Raw genomic sequence first — 23,264 nt, forward strand, 5'->3', positions numbered from 1 at the left:
TGTGCAGACACTCTAGTCCAAGGTATATGCCTACTAGTGAATTGGATCATAAAACATTATGCATCTTCAGCTATGCCAGATACTGTCAGATTACTCTTTATGTACATATTTGAACTCCCATCCTGGAGTTTCTGCTGCTCAAATGGAATTTCTGTTGTTCCACATCCTCATTAGAACTTCATATTGTCAATGTGGTATAAACTGCCAGTTGTCCCCAATATCTATTCTCCTCCTCTTCCTTTAATAATAGATTTATGAGTTTTACTTGGATTGATCATATAGAGACTTTATTTCCCAATCTTCTTTGCAGAGAGCCACAACCAACTCCCTGAATTGTAGCCAATGGAATGTGACTGAAAATAATGTGCTTCTCTTCTGGTTGTGACATTAAAGAGGCATGCTCTTGACAAGGCATGCTCCTGGGCTTTCTCAGTGATACAGGTGCTTGCCAGGCATGCATGATGCCCTGGGTTAAAACCTCAGCATCACGTTTAAAAAAAAAAAAAGGTAAAACTGGCACAGTGGTGCATGCCTGTAATCCCAGTGGTTTGGGAGGCTGAGACTGAAGGAGTGCATGTTCAAAGCCAGCCTCAGCAAAAATGAGTGACAAGCAACTCAGTGAGACCCTGTCTCTAAATAAAATACAAAATAGGGCTGGGGATGTGGCTCAGTGATCCAGGGCCCCTGAGTTCAATTCCTGGTACCCTGCCTCCAAAAAAAAAAGTAAAAAGGTGTGCTCCCCTAACCCACTGGCTAGATGGAAACTTGACAAGCCAGAGTAGCCACCAGAGATGAAAGCTTTATGTTGAAGAAAACAGCTTCTGATGGCTTGCTTCTGAACTGCTCTTTGAGTAAGAAATCAACTTTCATTTTGCTTAAGCTATTGTCCTTTAGTTTCTCATTGTTTCAAAAACAGTTTAGCCTGCATTATAATAAACATATCAGCTCTTCAATTTTAAGGCCATTTCCAATTTACCCTTGCTCAGAAAACCAGTGTTCATTCTTCCCCATAATCTTTTTGATAAGGTTCTTTTTGCATTTGATCTGTGTTCTTCTAAGTTCCTTTTATTGTCCTGTCTCTGAGCACATTTGGCTGACAGTAGAGGCCCACTCCCCAGGAGGTAGATATTTGTTGGTTTTATTTGTCAATATCCCCTCCCAAACCAGGCACGGTGGCCCAATCCTGTAATCTCATCAGCTCTGGAGGCTGAGACAGGAGGATTTGAGTTCAAAGCCAGCCTCAGCAATGGCGAGGCACTTAGCTACTCAGTGAGACCCTGTCTCTAAATAAAATACAAAAATGGGCTGGTGAGGTGGCTAAGTGGTTGGGTGCCCCTGAGTTCAATCCCCAGTACCAAAACAACAACAACAACAACAAATCCCCTCCTCCCACCTAATTACCCCTTTTCTCCTTGGAGTTACATTTTCCCCAATTGTGTATATTAGAAGTTAGATCAGAGTGCCCAGTTCTTACACTATAGAAGCGGAAAGGAACATGGGAGGCTCCTTCCAGAGCCTTCCTCTGATAATCTTATATATATATCTGAGAAGGCATTTAGAGGCTTCAAGAGAAAAGGAAAAGTGAACCTTGTTTCTTCCAGCATCCAGAGCTTAATGGTGGAATAGCTCCTACCCTGGCTTTTTCCCTGCTCCTGGACAAAGGAACATATGATTTTCTTATATATTTTGTGATTCTACATTATCCTTCCAATACATTTCTTTTTAAATTTCAGCTGTTGCTATAGCTAACATCCAAATAACTATAATGTGTGTACACCCTCAATTTCGGGCTTTCCAAAACCCTCACAGATCCATGAGGAATGGCTGGAAGAATTGACCCCATAGCAATTAAGATCACTTATGAACATCTATGGATTTATTTAGAATAAAATGGGTTCAGGACTCCATGGTGATAAGAAGGGAAAGAAACACATTTCCAAGACTCTATATGACCAGATCACACTGTGTCTACACAGTGTCCAACTAGAATCCTGAAGTAATACCTAACTAAGCACAGACCCTATTGCAGCTAATCTGCACCTAGATTATGTTGTTAGAATAATGTAAACTGCAAGAGTTAGCTAGTAAGGTTTTCATTTGTTTGTTTCCAGTGCCAGGGTTTAAACCCAAGACCTTGCACATGATAGGTGAGTACTCTACCATGAAGCTAAATCCCCAAACCCTTAGTAAGCATTTGTTCCATGAAACGGCATGCAAGCCACCAGCCAATCAGAAATATGGCCTCAGCTCTGTGGTAGAACACACCTATGATCCCAGAGACTCAGGAGTCTGAGGCACGAGGATTGCAAGTTTGAGGCCAGCCTCAGCAATTAGGAGACCCTGTCTCAAAATTAAATATAAAAAGGGTTGGGGTGTAGATCATTAGTAAAGTGCCACACATACACACAAAAGCCTCAGTACCACACATACACTCAAAGGCCTCAAAATGCCAAATGCCATTTTTTCTTCTCAACCTGCACCCAAATCTCCCTAGCAACAACAAGAATGAAAAATAATAAAAAAATGCAGGTGGGTTGTAAACTTAATCCAGAAAAGACTCATAGTAGTTGATGTTGATAGCTGATCCTCTGGGGTCCCACACATACAACTTTCTCATGATCTGTGCTAGAATTAATCTTAGTCCATTTTGATATTTATTATTCTTCACTTTTTGCATTCTAGATTAGTAAAATTGTTCTCTAAAATGTGTATATGTTGGGTTTTGTGTGTGATTCTAGGGATTGAACTCAAGAGCACTCTACCATTGAGTTATATTCTCAGCCATTTAAAAAATTTTTATTTTGAGATAGGCTCTCTGTAAGTTGCCTAGGCTAGCCTTGAACTTGAAATCCTCCTATCTCAAACCTCCCTCAGTAGCAGGAGTGCACCACCATTTGCGGCCTGGATTGGTTTTATAATGTGAAGTTGATGTTCCTAAGATGTCACACGGAGAGCATCATACACACAATGAGATTTTTAAAAAAAATATTTCTTTGGTGCTAAGGCTCTGTATAATGAAGATAGTTGTTATTTTTGAAAATTGTGCAGGTTAGAAGCATTAAGTGGCTGACTATGTTAGTTTCCTGAGAGGATTCTGAGGCAATCCTCCTGCCTCAGACTCCTGAGTCTCTGGGATCATAATGTAAGGGATTCCATAGTAAGGGAATAGGATCCCCATAGCATCTAACTTTTCTTTAGGTACAATACCTTTAGTTTGTCTTAATCAATGAGGGAATGTAAAAGGGCCTGTTTGACAGTGGTGTTATATCCCAAGCAGGTGCTGAAAGACCCCTTTTGTTGGAGGGGTTCTGGTTAAACGCCCAGACAGCTAGACCTACTGGGAAAGGTGGGAAAAGCAAAGGCAAGGAGAAAGATTTTCATCTTTTTCCACCTAATTTTATCTTTCTCTATTTTCTCTATTTTATCATCACTACCATCACTTTTCTTATTTCCACCTTTGTTTTTGAATTTATTTAAAATTGTGAAATACAGCACACAAACAGGAAATCACAAAGCATCCTTAAGTTTCTTTTTCTTTTTTTTTATTGGTTGTTCAAAACATTACAAAGCTCTTGACATACCATATTTCATACATTTGATTCAAGTGGGTTATGAACTCCCATTTTTACATCGTATACAGATTGCAGAATCACATCGGTTACACATCCACATTTTTACATATTGCCATACTAGTGACGTTGTATTCTGCTATCTTTCCTATCCTCTACTGTCCCCCCTCCCCTCCCCTCCCCTCTTCTCTCTCTACCCCATCTACTGTAATTCATTTCTCTCCCTTTTTTTCCCTTTCCCCTCACATCCTCTTATATGTAATTTTGTATAACAATGAGGGTCTCCTTCCATTTCCATGCAGTTTCCCTTCTCTCTCCCTTTCCCTCCCACCTCTGGTCCCTGTTTAATGTTAATCTTTTTCTCATGCTCTTCCTCCCTGCTCTGTTTTTAGTTGCTCTCCTTATATCAAATAAGACATTTGGCATTTGTTTTTTAGGGATTGGCTAGCTTCACTTAGCATAATCTGCTCTAATGCCATCCATTTCCCTGCAAATTCCATGATTTTGTCATTTTTTAGTGCTGAGTAATACTCCATTGTGTATAAATGCCACATTTTTTAATCCATTCATCTATTGAAGGGCATCTAAGTTGGTTCCACAGTCTAGTTATTGTGAATTGTGCTGCTATGAACATCGATGTAGCAGTATCCCTATAGTACGCTCTTTTAAGGTCTTCAGGGAATAGTCCGAGAAGGGCAATAGCTGGGTCAAATGGTGGTTCCATTCCCAGCTTTCTCAGGAATCTCCATACTGCTTTCCAAATTGGCTGCATCAATTTGCAGTCCCACCAGCAATGTACAAGTGTACCATTTTCCCCACATCCTCACCAGCACTTGTTGTTGTTTGACTTCATAATGGCTGCCAATCTTACTGGAGTGAGATGGTATCTTAGGGTGGTTTTGATTTGCATTTCTCTGACTGCTAGAGATGGTGAGCATTTTTTCATGTACTTGTTGATTGTGTATCCTCCTCTGAGAAGTGTTGTTATGCTCGAATTTGGGACCCCCAAAGACCACCAGAGACCCAAGATCGATGTAAGCAGCAAAGAGGTGTTTATTGCGAGCTAGCTCGGTCCTCAGCGCGCGCGCACACACAGCAACTGGTGATGCTGAGAGGCCCCGAGCCCAGGGTTTGCAGCAGTTTTATACATTCTTTGGAGAAGGCAGGGACTTCACATACATCATAGCCTCTTTTAGCAAATCATCACACACCATGGGAAAATCAAATAACAACTCTAAAACATGATTAGCACATTCACTGGTGGGAACAAGTTGGGTAGGGGTGATTGGTCAGTACAAAAGGGGTATTCATTTGAACTGATTGGTTTAAGCCATGAGAGGTGTACGTGCTGAACTACATGGTTTCCCAACATGTTATCAACCACCATAAACTACTGGGAGGGTTATCTGACATCCCAGGTATTTCCCTGTCTCATGATGATTGGTGGCTGCTAGGGGCTGCTATGGATCCCCACCTAGCCTGACTGAGTCAGGGACAACTGGCGCAGCAGATCTCTCCTGTTATTTGTAGATAAACAACTTAGCAGGGTGGGAATGTGCTTAGGAGTGCTCTGTGGGTTTTTCCAAGGACAAAGGCCATGTCCCTTCCTTGGACAGGCTTTGCTCTGAGATAGAGGCTGGTTTTTCAGTGTCTGTTCAGGTCCTTGGCCCATTTGTTGATTGGGTTATTTGTTTTCTTATTGTTTAATTTTTTGAGTTCTTTGTATACTCTGGATATTAGGGCTCTATCTGAAGTGTGAGGAGTAAAGATTTGTTCCCAGGATATAGGCTCCCTATTTACCTCTCTTATTGTTTCTCTTGCTGAGAAAAAAACTTTTTAGTTTGAGTAAGTCCCATTTGTTGATTCTTGTCCTATTAAGGAATTTGGAGCTCGACCCCACAATATGTAGATTGGAGCCAACTTTTTCTTCTATCAGACGCAGAGTCACTGATTTGATATCAAGCTCCTTGATCCATTTTGAGTTAACTTTTGTGCATGGTGAGAGAAAGGGATTCAGTTTCATTTGTTGCATATGGATTTCCAGTTTTCCCAGCACCATTTGTTGAAGATGCTATCCTTCCTCCATTGCATGCTTTTAGCCCCTTTATTGAATATAAGATAGTTGTAATTTTGTGGATTGGTTTCTGTGTCGTCTATTCTGTACCATTGGTCCACCAGCCTGTTTTGGTACCACTTAAGTTTCAATAAAGGAAGTATTTGTGAAATTACAACCTGGTTCAAGAAACAGAACATTGTCCTCACCTCAGAAATCCAATTGGGCCTTTACTGGTCTCTACTCTTTTTCTTCTCCTCAAAGGCAACTACCTACCACCCTTACTTCTAACATAATTTTATTTTGCTGATTTTTGAACTATATATAAAGTAGATCATACAGTAAATGTTCACTTGAACTTCCAGTGTCCAATATTTTTGTGGAGGTTCAGTTATTAAATGATAACAGAAAGTGCATAAATTATAAGTGGTACAACTTGACAGATTATTTAAAAAACTGAATGTGCCTATGTAATGGCATTCAAATAAATAAACAAACATTACCAGAAGCCACCTTTGTCACTATCTATGTTAGAAGGGGTTCTCCAGTGAGACAGAACCAATAGAAGATTGTGTGTGTGTGTGTGTGTGTGTATGTGTGTGTGTGTATGTAAGCACAAATGAAAGGACATTTTTGGCCTGTGGTAGCATAATGTCATTCTCTGCCTTCACATGGCCACTTTATTATGAGAATACAGATTATATTGAATTAGGGACCTATGCTACTCCAGGAAGATCTCATCTGTAACTATTCTATTTCCAAATAAGGTTACATTCTGAGTTACTGAGGTGAGAGCTTTGATATGTCTTTTAGTGGGGGCAAAATTCAACTCATTACAAATGTAATGATCATTGATGTCTGTTTTTGGTCTTGATGTAAAAACTTTAAACTTTTCACCATAAGGGTGGTTTTGCTGTAGCTTTTTAAAATTAGATTCTTTTTTTTTCAGATCAAAAACGTTCCTTTTTTTTTTTTTTTTGTTTTTGTTTTTGGTACTAGGGATTGAACCCAGGAGTGTTTATTGCTGAGCCACATCCCCAACCTTTTTTTTTTTTTTACTTATAGATGGACACAACATTTATTTAAAAAAATTATTTGAAAGAGAGAGTGAGAGAGAGAGAGAGAAAGAGAGAGAGAGAGAGAGAGAGAGAGAGAGAAAGAATTTTTTAATATTTATTTATTTTTTTTTAGTTACTGACGGACACAACATCTTTGTTTGTATGTGGTGCTGAGGATCAAACCCAGGCCTCACGCATGCCAGGCGAGCACGCTACTGCTTGAGCCACATCTCCAGCCCCTATTTATTTTGTTTACTTTTATTTTTATGTGATGCTGAGTATCAAACCCAGTGTCTCACATGTGCTCAGCTAGCCCTCTGCCATTGAGCCACACACAACCTCAGCCCCCCAACCCTTTTTATTTTTTTTAATCTGAGATAAGGTCTTTCTAAGTTGCTGAGGCTGGCTTTGAACTTGGGATCCTCCTGCCTCAGCCTCCAAAGCTGCTGGGATTATAGGCATGCACCACAACACCTTTATTTCTTGTTTGCTAAGTGTGTTAGTCAGCTTTCTGTTGCTATGACAAGTTCATGAGATTAATCAATTTAAAGGGCAGGAAGTTTATTTTGGCTCATAGTTTCAGAGGTTTCAGTCATGGTCACTAAGCTCAATTGCTTTGGGCCTGTGGTGGCACAGTATGTCAAGTCAGGGTGAGGGAGGGTGGTATGTGGCAAAGCAGGCCTATGCATCTCATGGTGGCCGGGAAGCAAAGAGAGAGAGAGCTCCCGATATCCCTGCAGGTATATGCCTCCAATGACCTATCTTCCTCCCAATATACCCACTTTCTAAATGTTCCACCACCTCCCAATAGCACCACAGGCTGGCAACCAAGCCTTTAACATATGGGTCTTTGGGGGACATTTAAGATCCAAACTATAACACTAAGCTTTTTAAAAATCATGAACTTTAATTATGAAATTTATCAAATTATTTTTCTGCATCTAACAAGATGATCATTATTATTTTCTCCTTTGTTCTATTACTAAAGTGAATTACATTTTTTTTAGTTGTTAATAGAACTTTATTTTTACTTATTCATATTTGGTGCTGAGAATTGAATCCAGTGCCTCACACATGCTAGGTAAGCGTTCTACCACTGAACTATAACCCCCGCTATATATATATATATATATTTTTTTTAATATCTCAAAAGGAAAATTTCACCAGGCATGGTAGTGCATGCCTGTAATCCTAGCAACCTGAGACAGAATTGCAGTTCTAGGCCAGCCTAAAAAATTTAGTGAAACCCTAAGCAACTTAGTGAGACCCTATCTCAAAATAAAAAATAAAAAGGGGTAAGGATGTAGGTCAGTGACAAAATGCTGCTGGGTTCAATCTCCAGTACTAAAAAAAAGGGGGGGGGTTCAATCAAAGATATTAAAAATACAACTAACTGGGATTACTGGGTTAGGTAATGTTTTGTTTCTTGGTCTGGGTTGGTGATTGGTTTGTTAAAATTCCCTATGCTATATACCTATGGCATGTAATTTTGTGTATATATATGTATATATATATATATATATATATATATATATATATATATATATATATATATATATTATACTTCAATAGAAAGTTAAAAGAAACAAAACTAAATTCTTAGGAGAGAATAGAAGCTCTTCCTTCTGAAGGATACCAGCCTACCCAACTTTTCACTCACATTCACTTCCTGAGAGAGGTGAAGATCTGAGTTGCTAAGATGGAAGAAAGGTCAAATCTTTAAGTGGTCCAAACTGACATGCTGACAACTTAATACTCTCAGAGTTAGGTACTGTCTTTTCTAGAATTCAATGATTCACTCAAACCAAGAGTCCTTGTTTATTATCATGCTCAAAGATTTTTGTATGATTATCTTCTAGGTCGTCTGGACAATCTATATATTTATTTCTTTCCATGTCTACTTTAGAGATTCTCCAACATGGATTTTTATGTGTTGAAATATGACGAAGAATTCCATTTCTCCCCCTTTACACTACCTGCAGATGTTACCTGTAGGAATTAGTGTACTATATTTCCATTCTTCACAGCTTTGTTCTCAAGTGTACTGCTGGGTAGAAATAAGTTAAGTCTATTCTCTTAATTTGGAAAGAACTAATGTCTTTACAATTTCTCTTTTCACTCAGAACCATGGTAAGACTCCCCATTATTTCAGATTTAATTTTATCCTCAGGTATTATTCTGTAGTTTTCTTAATATAAGTTCTAAATATTTCTTATTAGAGTTATACCTTGTTGTTTTATGGGGTTGTTGTTGCGATTGTCGCTATTGTGAATGGAACATTTTTTTTTTCCCCTTCTCATTCAAAAATGAACGGTGGAGCGAAAGGATCTCTACCACCCCTTTGAGCTGTGAGACTCTATGGTTCCTTGGTTCTATGAGAACATTCCACTGGCGCCTAAGTTATCCATACCTGAAGATAGATGGCAACCGCGAGTCGCCAAGCAAGCGGCCGCTCTATCTCGCCTTTGTTCTCCTCTCGGTGCTACTGCGCAAGCGCAGTCACCTCAGTGCTGTCCCCGCCTTCCCGGTCGCGGGCCCCGTTCGGTAGCGCCGGCGCACTGGCGCGCTCCGTTTACACGCTCCGGGGCCTATAGGCGCCTCGAGTTCCGGCTGTCGCCGTCGCCGCCGCGGCTCCTGGAGGTCGGTTGCGACGAGTAACGGCGCCAGGACGAGCCCTGCGCCTTCTTTTCCGATATGTACCCGAACTGGGGCCGGTATGGCGGGAGCAGCCACTATCCGCCGCCGCCGGTCCCGCCGCCGCCGCCGGTGGCGCTTCCTGAGGCCTCGCCGGGGCCCGGGTACGCGAGCTCGACGACTCCCGCGGCCCCCTCCTCTTCGGGCTTCATGAGCTTCCGCGAGCAGCACCTGGCGCAGCTCCAGCAGCTGCAGCAGATGCACCAGAAGCAAATGCAGTGCGTGCTCCAGCCCCACCACCTTCCTCCGCCCCCGCTGCCGCCTCCGCCGGTGATGCCCGGGGGCGGTTACGGGGACTGGCAGCCGCCGCCGCCACCGATGCCTCCGCCACCCGGGCCGGCCCTCAGCTATCAGAAGCAGCAGCAGTACAAACACCAGATGCTCCACCACCAACGAGATGGGCCTCCTGGTTTGGTTCCAATGGAGCTGGATTCCCCGCCTGAATCTCCTCCTGTCCCACCCGGGTCCTATATGCCTCCGTCTCAATCGTACATGCCCCCTCCTCAACCACCACCCTCGTATTACCCGCCATCTTCCTCTCAGCCCTACCTACCTCCTACCCAGCCGTCCCCTTCCCAGTCCCCACCTTCCCAACCTTACCTGGCATCCACTCCTTCTTATTCTTCCTCCTCACAATCCTATTTGAGCCATTCCCAGTCCTACTTGCCCTCTTCTCAGGCATCTCCTTCCCGGCCCTCCCAGGGCCATTCTAAATCCCAGCTACTACCACCACCGTCCGTCCCTTCTGGGAATAAAACAACTGTCCAGCAAGAGCCTTTGGAGAGTGGGGCCAAGAACAAGAGTGCTGAACAGCAGCAAGCTGCTCCTGAGCCAGATCCCTCTACGATGACTCCACAGGTAAGAAAGCATGTACTGGAGCCGTTTCTTTCACCTAGAAGGCCCTAAGTGAGCAGGCCTCGGGACTTTAGTGAATGTCTAGCCTAATTCCAACACAATGACTAGCTAATTTACACTCCAGCGGATTCCTTAAGAGTCAGAGGTCTGACAGCCAGCTTTTTAATTAGCTAAATGTGGATTACTAAAAGAACAGCATTTGAAGAAGTGTCTAGACACCACAGGTAGTGGTTTGGCTCGGTTACATACCTTAGTTTCCTTTCACCAGTCTCCTAGATTTTGTTGCATAGAGCCTTGTTTTAAAAGTGTATTTTAAACTAAGATTTTCATCAGAAAAGAAGCGTAGAAAGGAGCTTCTCAAAGAATTGGTGCTTAAATGCATATAAACCTTTTTTGATCAATTAACTACATCTTTTTTGTTTGTTTCTTTTGGATACTAGTGATTGAACTCAGGGGCACTCAACCACTGAGCCACATCACCAGCCCTACTTTCTATTTTATTTAGAGACGGAGTCTGAGTTGCTTAGTGCCTCACTTTTCCTGAGGCTGGTTTTGAACTACTCAGCCTCCCCAGCCACTGGGATTACAGTCATGCGCCATCCCGATGGGGACCAATTAACTTCTTTAAAAACAAAATTTACAGAGGAGGGATAACTGTCAGCTTCCTGAATTAAGAGTTCTTAGCAAATAAAGAATGGAAGTCTTGTCTTATTAAGAGAATCCCCAAATATGCTTAGAGGTGTATATGGGATACATAGGGGAGTCTCTGGATATGTGATCCTTTGGTAATCTATTGGTCCATTTTAGGACCTGATGCATTCTTTCTGACATTACTTCAAGGTAGGTTTAAGACATGATCAAGTTTGTTACATTTCATTGTTACCATTCACTAAAAAAAATAATAGTCTTTGAATTTGGCCATGGTAAAATCTAAAAAAAAAAAAAAAGTTTTGTGATATCTTTTTGTGAGAGAGCTACCACTGAAAACTTCTGTTTGAAGATGTGTTTCTTTCCACAAAGACTGACAGGGTAGTTGGAATAAATGAATTCCTTTTTGAGAAGAGAAGGAAAGTAGAACTAAAACAGAATAAATCGTTTGTTGTGATTTTTAAAAATAGACACTTTTAGCAATTACTAATCTTCCTTAAATTTAGGAAAAAATAGACTCTTGTGATATTCAAACTCAGATTTACCTATTCTAAAAGAGAGGGATATTCTAATTTTACAAGGTTTAGCATTAGAAATTAAGAAAAGAAGCAGATTGTTTTAGGAAATGATGCTTGGCATGTCATCAGGAGAAAACACTTGAGATCTTGGGATAAAACAGTAGAGTAAGTAATTCTGTTGCCTTACACCAGATTTCTACCATCTCACCAGATTATTTTCCCCCAGATTACTCTATTTTAGAACTAGGAATTTTGTCTTTTTTCTCACCTCACTCTGAAATCTCCAATATATTTGTCATCAAACTCTGAGTTCAAGTTAAAACGTGTCTTTTCTATCTTTACCTCTATCAGACTTTTCTTTTTCTTATAGAGAAACAAATGACTTGTATTTTTGGCTTTTTGCTTTTTTGCCTTTATATCCTTGCCTGTTATGAACTTCTTTCATTGTCTTGAATATTCAGTGCCTTTAATTCTTTGATGAGAGTAGAAAGAAAGCAGTGATAGAAGATGAGGTTTGAGGGTTGTGGAGTGAACCAGATCAAGAAGGGCCTTGTGGGCCTGTCGCTTTCTTACCTCTGTTTGGAGTTCATCCCAAATTCCTCAACTCCCATTCTCCCCTTAGAGTTATGTTGCTTTTAGTGTTTATCTTAAATATTAGGGTTTTCATGAAGCCATGCCTGTTCTTAACCCACTTGGTTTAATTCTGTTTTTCAAATTGTAAGTCTCTTGCAGACAGGGTCTGTTGTGCTTATCTTTCTAATCCTCTGCAGCACCTAGGACAGTGCCTTGCAACTTGTAGGCTCTTCACAAAGATCTTTTCAGTAAGAATCCAGAATTGTCATCCTCTAGATCTAGGATTCTTTTTGTTTATTAGATGATAAATATTTTTTCATGCTAGTGTCGTGATAACCAAATCCTTCTGCATATTGTTTTTTCATTCATATTTTATTTTATTTTTTTTAAAGAGACGAGAGAGAGAGAGAATTTTTTCAATATTTATTTTTTAATTTTTGGCGGACCCAACATCCTTGTATGTGGTGCTGAGGATCGAACCTGGGCCGCACGCATGCCAGGCGAGCGCGCTACCGCTTGAGCCACATCCCCAGACCCATCATATTTTATTTTTGAAATACTTAATTAAATTTTGGGGGGAGTGAGAAATTTTAAACATAGAAAATAGAAAAAAGGGTTTCAATATCCACCATTGAGATTCTGTAGCTGACTTTACCATGTTTGCATCACCCAAGCCATTTTTATTGTTGCTGCTGAAATAGTTTAAAGCAAATCTTAGATATTATGTTATTTCATCTCTACTTTTTTTTTTTCCAGTGTTAGGATTGAACCAGGGCCTCACACATGATAGGCAAGCTGCATTCCCCAGTCCCATCATCTCTAAATTCCTAATTAGATACTTTTTTTAAAAAAGAATCTTTTCTTAAGTAAACATTATTATTATAACAACTAAAAATGTTAACAGCTTTTTGGTATTATCTGATACCCAATCCATTCATATTTCCCCTATTGTCTCATCATACTGACAGAATTAAAAATCATTCTCCAGATTAACTAATAATGTTTTGCTGGTTTATTGAAATCAGGATACAAAACAGGATACACAGAAGACTCTTAATGCAGATGAGGGTTTCTCAACCTCAGTACTATAGAAATTTTGGACAGGATAGTTCTTTGTTATGGGAGGTTTGTCCTGTGCATTGTAGGATGTATCAGCATTCCTACTCACTGCTCACTAGATGCCAGTAGCAGGCTCCCAATTTTGACAACTGAAAATAGTTCCAGACATTGCCAGATATACCCATGGGCAAAATCACCCTCAATTGAGGATCTGCTGATCAAAATTTGTCTCTCCTGTTCTCTTTTTTCTATCTCATTGCATTGAGCTTGATTAAAAAATCAGTGTCAGTTGTCTTGCAGAACATCCCACATTCTGACTTTATTATCCCATGGTGTCATTTTTTTTTTTTAAAGAAAGAGTGAGAGAGAGAGAGAGAGAGAGAATTTTTAATATTTATTTTTTAGTTCTTGGCGGACACAACATCTTTGTTGGTATGTGGTGCTGAGGATCGAACCCGGGCCGCACGCATGCCAGGCGAGCGCGCTACCGCTTGAGCCACATCCCCAGCCCCCATGGTGTCATTTGACTTGTTCTTCTGTCCTGTGCTTTTTGTAAATTAAAAGTTAAGTCTAAACGAACCCAGGGCCTTGCACATGCTAGGTAAGTGTTGTACTACTGAGCAAGATCCCAATTTCTAGAAGTTAGCTTTAAAAACCTTACATTGAAATTCAGCTTTATTTTGGCAAATGTGGTGCATGGGTGGTGCTGTGTACTTTATTGCATCCCATCATAAGGAATACAGTGCCTGATTGTCCTGTTCCTGGTGCTGAGATTAATAATTGGGTTCACGTGATGATGGTCTGATCCTGCCACTGTAAAATTTCCTTTTTTTGTTATGTGTGTGTGGGAACTAGGGATTGAACCCAGGGGCACTTTACCACTGAGCTATATGCCCAGCCCTTTATATTTTTTATTTTGAGACAGGGTCTTGCTAAGTTACCCAGGCTGGCCTCTAACTTTTAATCCTCTTGCCTTAGCCTCCTGAGTCACTGGAATTATAAGCATGGCCACCATGCCTGGCTACTATAAAGCTTTCTGTCATCTGGGGTCATGTTTTCATCTCGTGGTTCATCCATCGATGACTTTTGCATGAATAAATTATTTCATTAGAGTTTGCAACATGATGGCTTTTTTTTCTGCCCCTTCCCCTCATCTATATTGAATTCTGTAAAGAAAAACTTTCACTCATGAACTAGGGCTGTTTGATTAGAAAGGCATTTAGATAGAAAGACAGGATAAATACTTGATCTTCTCCCATTTATTTTCCAGTTTTATGAATAAAGTGTTGATAATTTAATGTGATATTTTTTCAAATAGTTAGCTTTTTTCTGTTTAAAGGATTGACTAGTTAAAATAGATAATAATCTTTTTCAAGAATTGTGATTTTTATTTGTCCTTTTAGTTTCAAAATAACATATTTAGGTAAAGCTGTCATTTATTTAATGTTCGAGTATTTATTGACTAGCAACTTATGCTAAATGCTAAACTTAGCACTGGAGAGGAAATGGTGAATAAGATAGATATGGTATGATACCTTCTGTCAATAACTTGTTATCCAGTGGGGATGGCATTTAATAAGTAAGAGAAGTACAGGGTGCTGTGAGATTATAAAATATATTTACTAGACTGTTCTGTAAAGAACTGAAAAAGATGCTCCTTTTTTTAAGCTTGTCGTTGTATTCACAGTGCCTTGCATAGATGTTAGCACATAGTAGGTGGAGAACATGTATTTTTAAATGAATATAATTTGAGGCTTTAACCTTTTCTTTTGTAAAATGATATTTAACTGAAATCTAAAGAATATGCAGGAGGGGGCTGGGGTTGTGGCTCAGCAGTAGAGCACTGGCCTCACATGCACGAGACCCTGGGTTTGATCCTCAGCACCACTAAAAGTAAATAAGTGAAATAAAGGTATTGTGTCCAACTACAACTAAAAAATAAACAAAATTAAAAAATAATACACAGGAGGGCTGGGGCTCAGTGGTAGAGCACTTGCCTAGCACGTGTGGGGCACTGGGGTTGATCCTCAGCACCACATAAGTAAATAAAATAAAGGACAACTAAAACTATATACACGTGTGTGTGTGTGTGTGTGTGTGTGTGTGTGTATGTATGTATATGTATGTATGTATGTGTATATCACACACACATGAATATGCAGGAATAAACCAGGTAGAGTTTAAAGAAGTAAGTTCAGGGTGAGAATAGTAGACCTTTAAGAACTTATTCTAAGTACAATAGGAAGCCATTGAAGGATTTTATATAGGAAAATGTGAGTTTTTTTGTTTTTTGTTTTTTGTTTTTTTTTGGTAGCGCTGAGGATAAAACCCAGGATTTTGTGCTTGCTAGACTAGCATTCTATCACTGAGTTACATCCCCAAACCTAGGTTGGCATTTTTGAATGCTCACTCTGCTTGCAGTGTGGAGGATAGATTTTTGGGGGGTGGGGTCTACTGGGGATTGAATCCAGGGGGTGCTCTATTATTGAGCCATACTCCAGCTCTTTGTCTGAAAATTTTGAGACAAGGTCTTTCTAAGTTGCATGGGCCAGCCTTGAACTTGGGATCCTCTGGCCTCAATGTCTCAGGTTGCAGGGATTACAGTTATGCACTATTGTGCCCTTCTGGAGAATGGAATTGAAAGGTGAAAGAGTGATTTAGAATAGTTGTTGAAGTAATCTAGGCAAGAGTTAAAAGTGGTTTGGACTTGGATGATGTTAGTAGAAATGGTGAGAATTAGAAAGACTGGAGAAATATTTAGCTGCTAGAATCTAATTGGAGATTTCTTGAATAGTAATCTCCAATAGGAGGCATCAAGGGTGATTCCTAGGTTTCTGAGATGGGCTAGTGGGTGGATGATTGGTGGTCCCATTTACTAAAATAAGAAAGGCTAGAGAAGAGGGATAACAGGTCTAGAGATGAGAAAATTATTAAATTTTAGACATAATGGTTTTTGAGGCATAGATTCCAAATGAAGATGTCTGGTTGGAAGTTCGTTATAGATCTGAAATTCAGAAGCAAGATCTGGTGAGTTGTAGCATAAAAAATGGTGATTGAAGATGGAGAAATAGATGAGGTTGTCTAAGGAATGTGTGTAGAGTAAGAACAGAGGTTAAAGGACATTGAGATAGTTACACAGTAGCAGCATCTAAGGGAACTAATGGAGAAAAGGCCAAATTAGGTAGCTAGAAAATCACGACAGTGCAGTACCACAGCGTTTGCAGGAGAAAACTCTTTCTGTGTATAAGGGTAGTCAGCTATGTCAAGTACTGCTGAAAGGTCAAGCAAAATAAAAGATTTTGAGTTATCTTTTGCATTTACTGACATGTAGATTATTGTTGACCTTGGCAGGAGCAGTTTCATAGTGACTGAAGCCATATTGCATTGATTTGAGGAGTGATGGAAGGTGAGGATGGGGATGGTGAGTATAGACAACTCTTTCAAGAAGTTCGTGTTTGAAGGGAAGTAAGAATAAGGGCAGGAGCTGGAGGAAAAGATGAAGTAAGGGAGCATATTTCTTCTTTTTTCAAAAAGGGACTAAGCTTATCTGGTGACCCTAGTCCTAAAATAAAATGTGAATCTCAAAAATATTTAAATTAAAAGCATATTTAAAATAAATTTCTAAAATAAAAACCTGACTCATTATTTCACCCAATTTTTTTTCCTTTGCATTAAGATGTAAGACATAGAACATGTAGTATTCAGGCATGTGTAAGAGTCAACATTACATACAAACATCTCCTCCTTTACAGTTCCCTTCCTGGAAAATCACTTAGTACGTATTTCATCACTGTGCTAATAGCAAGTGGTCAGTCAATGCTTCCTGGATAAATTAACATCTTCTTTAGTGACAAGAATTGTGGCAAATAGTTTTTATGTTCTTTCTAACTTTAAATACTTTTATTCTACTTCTTTGTAAATGTGACATATGCTGATTTTCCTTCATCTATGAACCAATATCCATCTGAAATGTGATGGGAAATTCAGAAGTGGCTCCTAGACTCTTGTTATTAGCAAGTTGAGACATGTCTTTTCCTTTCTGAAATAATCACTCTGCTCTTGGGGTTGTTGAAAACATTTGTTTGCAATGTCTTCATTATTCATTTGTAGAGCTTTAAAAAATGTGCTGAGGTGGTGGTGGCGGCAGCTAGGAGGCGGCGGGCAGGCGGTGGCCCGAGGTGAGCCGGCCTTTTGCCATTGGTCGCACTCCACAGTGGCATGACCAGGCTCTGTGGACCAGTGCTCAGGTCTGCAGGCCCCAGAGGCCTCCCCGGAGCATGTGGGCAGGCATGGGAATCATGCCGCATGCATACTTGGGCAGGTCTGCTTCTGCTGAGAGAATGTGTCAAAAGGCGAGGAGATTGAGGCAGCAGGTGCATGACCTTCTCTGAGTCATGCCAAGGGACCATAAACCTGTGAGGTGGTTCTTAGCAAGATCTTAGACCCAGTTGGAGGGCCTGGCATGATGGACTCACTGGCTCCTTCCATAGCAGGCTTCACCCACGATGTTGTCAGTGGGCTGTGTGGACCACACCAAGCATCAGGAGCCCCCAGGAAAGAAGCTGCTCTCTGAGAAAAATCTTAAAAAGTATTTTGTGGACCATTGGAGAATGCTTGTTCATGAGGAAATGGAGGCTCTGGCTTGAGCTCTTCCATAGTGAGCCCTGCAAGGAGTTCAGGGGCCCGATGGTGGACATGGCCCAAATGGTGGCTATGTTGTCCTGAGAGCTGACCAGCAAGTCAAGTTGCTGTTGTTGGTTCTGTCTCAGTATCAGGGTTTCAGTGGAGAAGATGGTGGCAGGAAGAACTGCTTTGGCCAGAATGGTGCCTGCTGGCACCTTGGTGAAGGAGGGCAATGAGGTCATAGCCTACTTGTCCCAGCCAGGCCGGGAGTACATTGATGCACTGGGTGGGGAGGTGGGAAAAGCAACCACTTTTTCCTGGTTAATGACAGCTGTGCCCCTGTGACTTGCACCTCTGAACAGCTGGGTCAGGAATGTATTCTTTACCTGGAGCTCGAGTCGGTGGGCCACTCCGGGATGGTCAGCTTCACCAGTGCTGGGAAGCCCTCGCTCCTCCAGTCCATTTCAAATGTGAAAGCTGAAGTGGCTTCCTACCACTTCACCATTTTAAACCCCTATGTGGGGATTGTTCACTACAAAGGTCAGCAATAGGTAGTGGCAGGTATCCTGGGCATCATCCAAGGTGCCCACCAGGACAGGGGTCTTGGACTCAGCTTTCTCAGGCACATGGATCACTGCTGCTTCCTGTTGTTCATTGTGGACCTTTCCCTACCAGAGCCATGGACTCAGGTGAAGGGTTTAAAATACAAACTGGAGAAGAAGGCCTGTCTGAGAGGCCCCATGTGGTTGTTACAAACAAGATTGACCTTCCCCAGGCCAGAGCCCGTTTGCCCCAGCTCCAGGAACACCTGGGACAGGTCATCCTCTTGTCAGCAATGACTGGGGAGAACCTGGGGCAGCTGCTGCTGCACCTGAAGGTGCTACATGATGCCTACCTGCAGGCCAAGCTCCTACGGAGCCACCAGCCACTCAGATGGTAGCTCTGCACAGTGTTACCATGTCCCAGAGAAGAGTGCTGGCACAGGCATGGACACGGGCCTCCAGGCTGCCACACTAGCAAACCTGATTATAAAATGTGGGTGGTTTTGAACACACAAGAGAAAGTGCTTATAGATTAAAAAAAAAAAAAAATGCTGAAACTAGTCCTATGATTGAATTAGAGATCTGGTTCTGGTTCATATTAAGTAGAACCTAACCTATAAGGCATTCTGTCAGTGCATCAACAAGTACTTGAAGCCTTAACAAGGCTTTTATCCTGGACTGGACCTAAAACAGAGATAGAGACTAGGTGGCAAATTGAAAAAGAATCCAGACATCTACCATCTTCCTATCTGTAGCTGTTGACTTCTAGCTTGTAAAAGATAGTTTGCATCTTTGTATCTTTTAGTGATTCTTTCAAAGCAAAGCAACTAAAACAAATGAAATGTTTACATTTTAAAGAAACTGAATTTATTAATTTTTTTAAAGAGAGAATCTTTTTTTTTTTTTTTTTTTTTGGTCGATAGACACAACACAATGCCTTTTTTTTTTAATGTGGTGCTGAGAGTCAAACCCAGGTCCCGCCCATGCTAGGCAAGCACTCTACCGCTGAGCCACAATCCCAGCCCCTAATTTTTTAAAAATAAGGATAGCCTGTTGATATTTTTGAGGTTTACTTAAAATGATGGAAGAAAGTTATAATTTGGGGGAAGGGATGATGGAACCCAGGGGTGCTTTACTGCTAATCATACCCCCAGCCCTTTTTGTTTTTTTAATTTTGAGACAAGGTCTTGCAGAGTTACTTAGGGACTCACTAAGTTGCTGAGGCAGGCCACAAACTTGTGATCCTCCTGCCTTAGCCTCCTGAGCTTCTTGGATTATAGGCATGTGCCACCGTGTCTAGCTATAGATGTTTTAATATTACTTTGTCTACTCATGATCAGTGTACTTGTTTTATTTTTTATTTTTATTTTTTAAAAATATTTATTTCTTTAGTTTTTAGGGGGACACAGTATCTTTATTTCAGGTTTATGTGGTCCTGAGAATCGAACCCAGTGCCTCACGCACGCTAAGCGAGCGTGCTACCACTTGAGCCACATCCCCAGCCTGGTGTACTTGTTTTAATTTTTGGTATTGAGGATTGAACCCAGGAGTGTTTTACCACTGAGTACATCCCCAATCCTTTGTATTTTTTATTTTTGAGACAGGGTCTCACTGAGTTGCTGAGGCTCACTTTTCACTTATGATCCTCCTGCCTCAGCCTTTCAAGTTGCTGGGATTGCAGGTGTGTGCCACCATGCCTGGCTAGTGTACTCTTGTTTCTTACGTTGAATAGTGCAAGTAATTATATACTGGGAGCTGATGATTATGCTTATGATAATTAAAAACAAAAATCCAATCATAGTCCAAACTTTAAAATGGAGTTAAATGGAATTTGTCCTTCCCAGTAAATTGGAATAAATCTCAGGTCATACAAATGAATGGCCAAGAGGGGAAATCTTCACTTGATCAATAACCATTTATTGACCTCCTACTTTGTGTTCCAACACTAGTACCAGATAGGAGATAAGCAGAAGACATGTCTTCCTCCCAAGTAAATTACAGTCTGTGAGATAACAAACCAGTATATTTTGTGGAAAACAGCTATATATTATGTGCATGTTATGCATCTGTTTGCAAATGGAAAATTGGGGAGGTAATACAATAAAATAGTAACAATAGAGAAAATTCTCCTATAGAGATAACTGGATTAGAAAATGGGCTAGGCTGAATGTTTTCTCAAAATGTGGATACTATTTCACAATTTGGAGTAGGGAGAGTGGAGGTATAGACAGGGAGTGAAGAGAGGGGAGGGGCGAGGAGGTAGGAATGATAGTAGAATGAATCAGACATTATTACCCTGTGTGCATACGATTACATGACCTGTGTGACTACGTCATGTACAATCAGACAAATTAGAAGTTATACTCCATTTATGTATGATGTATTAAAATGCATTCTATTGTCATGTATAAGTAATTAGAACAAATAAAAAATAGAAAATGGGCTAGGAAAATGAACCCATTTAACACAACTGAAAACTTAAGATAAAAAGTAAAATACTTGATTGTGATACAATCTGGAAAAATAAAGCTCAGAATGATAAAAATAAGCAGATTTTATATTTAATGGAATTGATAAATGAAAGTATAGCTGATGTTTAGAATGAACAGATAATAAAGTGTAGGTTGGGTTTTTGTGCTATGACTTTTGTGACATAATTATATGGCAGCATTACTTTTTATTTCATTTTTTGATATGTTTTGAGAAAACATCTTAGGGATTTATCAATTTTCCCAGGGCTGTTTTTCAACCTTAGGTATTCAGGTCCTTCCCTTTTGTAGTTCCTATGTAAAGTTGTTTTATTGTTAACTTCTACAGAATAGGACTTCTGTGGGATCCTCAGCTGTCAGTAATGAGTTCTGAAGTTCTCCAACATCACTTCATAAAATTCTACAGTCTTAAAATTGTAGTGCAGATATGCTGTTGTTGACCAGAGAAGTATCTAGGGCAGTTCTTCCGTGGAGTTGACAACTTTTGTTTTTCCTTGTGCAGCCTTGAACTGGGGAATTGTATAATGAATACCACGATAATGAAGATCTTTTAGTTATTTGAGCGATGGGATTTTTTTTTTTTTTTTTTTTTTTTTTTTGCGATACTAGGATTGAACTCAGGTTCACACATGCTAGGCAAGCACTCTACCACTAAGCTGCATCCCCAGCCCGTTTTTGAAAATTTAACTTTGAGACAGGGTCTTACTAAGTTACCCAGGGTGGCCTTGAACTGCTCATTCTTCTCCCTCAGCCTCTTGAGTAGCTGAGATTGCAGGTGTGCACCACCACACCTGCTCTTTATTGATTTTTAATTAATAAGTTAACTATGTATTTGTACAGTTGATTTTCTTTATTAGAAGTTGCCACAAATGTTGAATTAGTGAATACAGAACCACTGTTCCTAGAGGTAATGCATGATTAGGTTCTTCTGAGCACCTGATCACATTTTCATCATCTGATCAATACATACCCTTGTTTAAATGTGTTTTCTATTTAAAGACCCTTTATTTCACATATATTATTGATTAATTAGCATTGAATTCACAGGCAGTAGCACTGTAATACCTGACTGAACGAAGCTTATCTAACACACTTGCTTTCTCTGGATGTTACATCAGTTGTCCTGCTCTTAGGAATACTAGACAGTACTTTGGCACTGTGTTTAGAGACCATTTTAAACAATAAAATTGCCAACAACAAGCGCAGAAATATGAAAAATGTGGCTCTAAACTAGACATGAAAAGGACAGTGTTTGAGAGCTGGAACCAGAAGGCAGAGCATCACTATGTTCTTCCTCAGCTGGGAACATGCATGTCAGGCCACTCAGATTTGTTTCTGCTCTCCAATTATTTATGAATGACTGGGATAGTTCTGCGAGTATTGATACTGGAGTTAGACATAAATTTTAGCAGGTGGGCAAATCTGCAAATATAGAATCCACAAGTAATGAGGATTGACTCTTTTGATTTTTTTTTTTAATGAAGCACAAAACAGACTTCTCGAAAATTAATTTATTGTATAATTTGGAAGATTAAACATAAACTCTTAAAAATAAATAGAATGTATTATAAGCATAATATATTCTCATGTATGTATGTTTATCTGAGTATGGATAAACTGATGATAACAATAAGTTTTAAAAGGAAAAGCACTGGAGGAGAATGAAGGCAGATAGAAAAGACAGGTCTATTTGGTTGTATTTATTAATTGTAAGATCCCTGTTGATTAATCTGAACAAAGTAAAGTCAGGTTAGAAGCAAGTAGATGTGCATATCAAAAGGATTAACTGTGATCATTTATCAAAAAGATTGTTCTCACCTCCAAAACCATGTGTTTTAAGAGAGGAAATGTACTGAATTATTTTGTGTGGTTGAATTTAAAATTGTAAATTTGGGAGAGAAACTGATATTTATCTCTAGTCTGTTATTAAGTTCATGTTAACTTATTATTTTCTTTTCTCTGTCTGGCTTTGCCTTTTCTTACCTATAAACACATGAACACATTTACAATTGTAATTGTCTGTCAACACTAAGTTGCAGAGATACATGATTGTCAATTCGAATTCTCAAAAATGGGTTCTGTTGTAGGAACAGCAGCAGTATTGGTATCGACAGCACCTGCTTAGTTTGCAGCAAAGGACAAAAGTGCATTTGCCAGGACATAAAAAAGGCCCTGTTGTAGCAAAGGATGCACCAGAACCAGTAAAAGAAGAAGTTACAATACCTGCCACCAGTCAAGTTTCAGAACCTCCTTCTTCTGAGGAGCCCCCATTACCACCTCCGAATGAAGATGTGCCACCTCCTCTCCCACCAGAGGAACCCCAGGTAACAATGTAATCAATTGTTTATTGAGTTGGTTTGCCTTTTTTTTAATGATTCACTTATGTACATTTTTGTCTTAATATATTTTTTCATGTGTTCAAGAATTTATAAAATTCTACTTGTGAAATAATCATGTATTTGCCATATCAGGTTTAGAGTAATGAGGATTGACTCTTTTCTGATTTTTTTTTTTAAATAGAAGCATAAAACAGACTGAAAATTAAATTACAGCATAATTTGGAAGATTAAACTTAAAACTCTT

General features: G+C 39.9%; 1 protein-coding gene and 1 pseudogene across 7 annotated transcripts in view; both read left to right on the forward strand.

The window, feature by feature from the left end:
• The first annotated feature begins 9,192 nt into the window (after positions 1–9,192).
• Positions 9,193–23,264, forward strand: part of Ylpm1 (YLP motif containing 1) — a 74,116-nt gene continuing 60,044 nt past the window's right edge. For 5 of the 7 annotated variants that reach the window (XR_013439137.1, XR_013439136.1, XM_078050555.1 and 2 more), the window contains exons 1-2: positions 9,193–10,232; positions 22,769–23,005. Coding sequence is in view for 5 of the 7 variants with exons in the window: in XM_078050555.1 (XP_077906681.1) it covers positions 9,375–10,232; positions 22,769–23,005 (1,095 nt within the window). In the remaining 2 variants the exon portion in view is untranslated. The remainder of the gene's footprint in view (positions 10,233–22,768; positions 23,006–23,264) is intronic. The other 2 variants (XM_078050554.1, XM_078050558.1) reach the window with 2 other exon arrangements.
• Positions 17,503–18,729, forward strand: LOC106144750 (mitochondrial ribosome-associated GTPase 2 pseudogene; annotated as a pseudogene).

Source organism: Ictidomys tridecemlineatus, chromosome 5, assembly GCF_052094955.1.
Source record: "Ictidomys tridecemlineatus isolate mIctTri1 chromosome 5, mIctTri1.hap1, whole genome shotgun sequence".
In the NCBI taxonomy this organism is placed as follows: Eukaryota; Metazoa; Chordata; class Mammalia; order Rodentia; family Sciuridae; genus Ictidomys; species Ictidomys tridecemlineatus.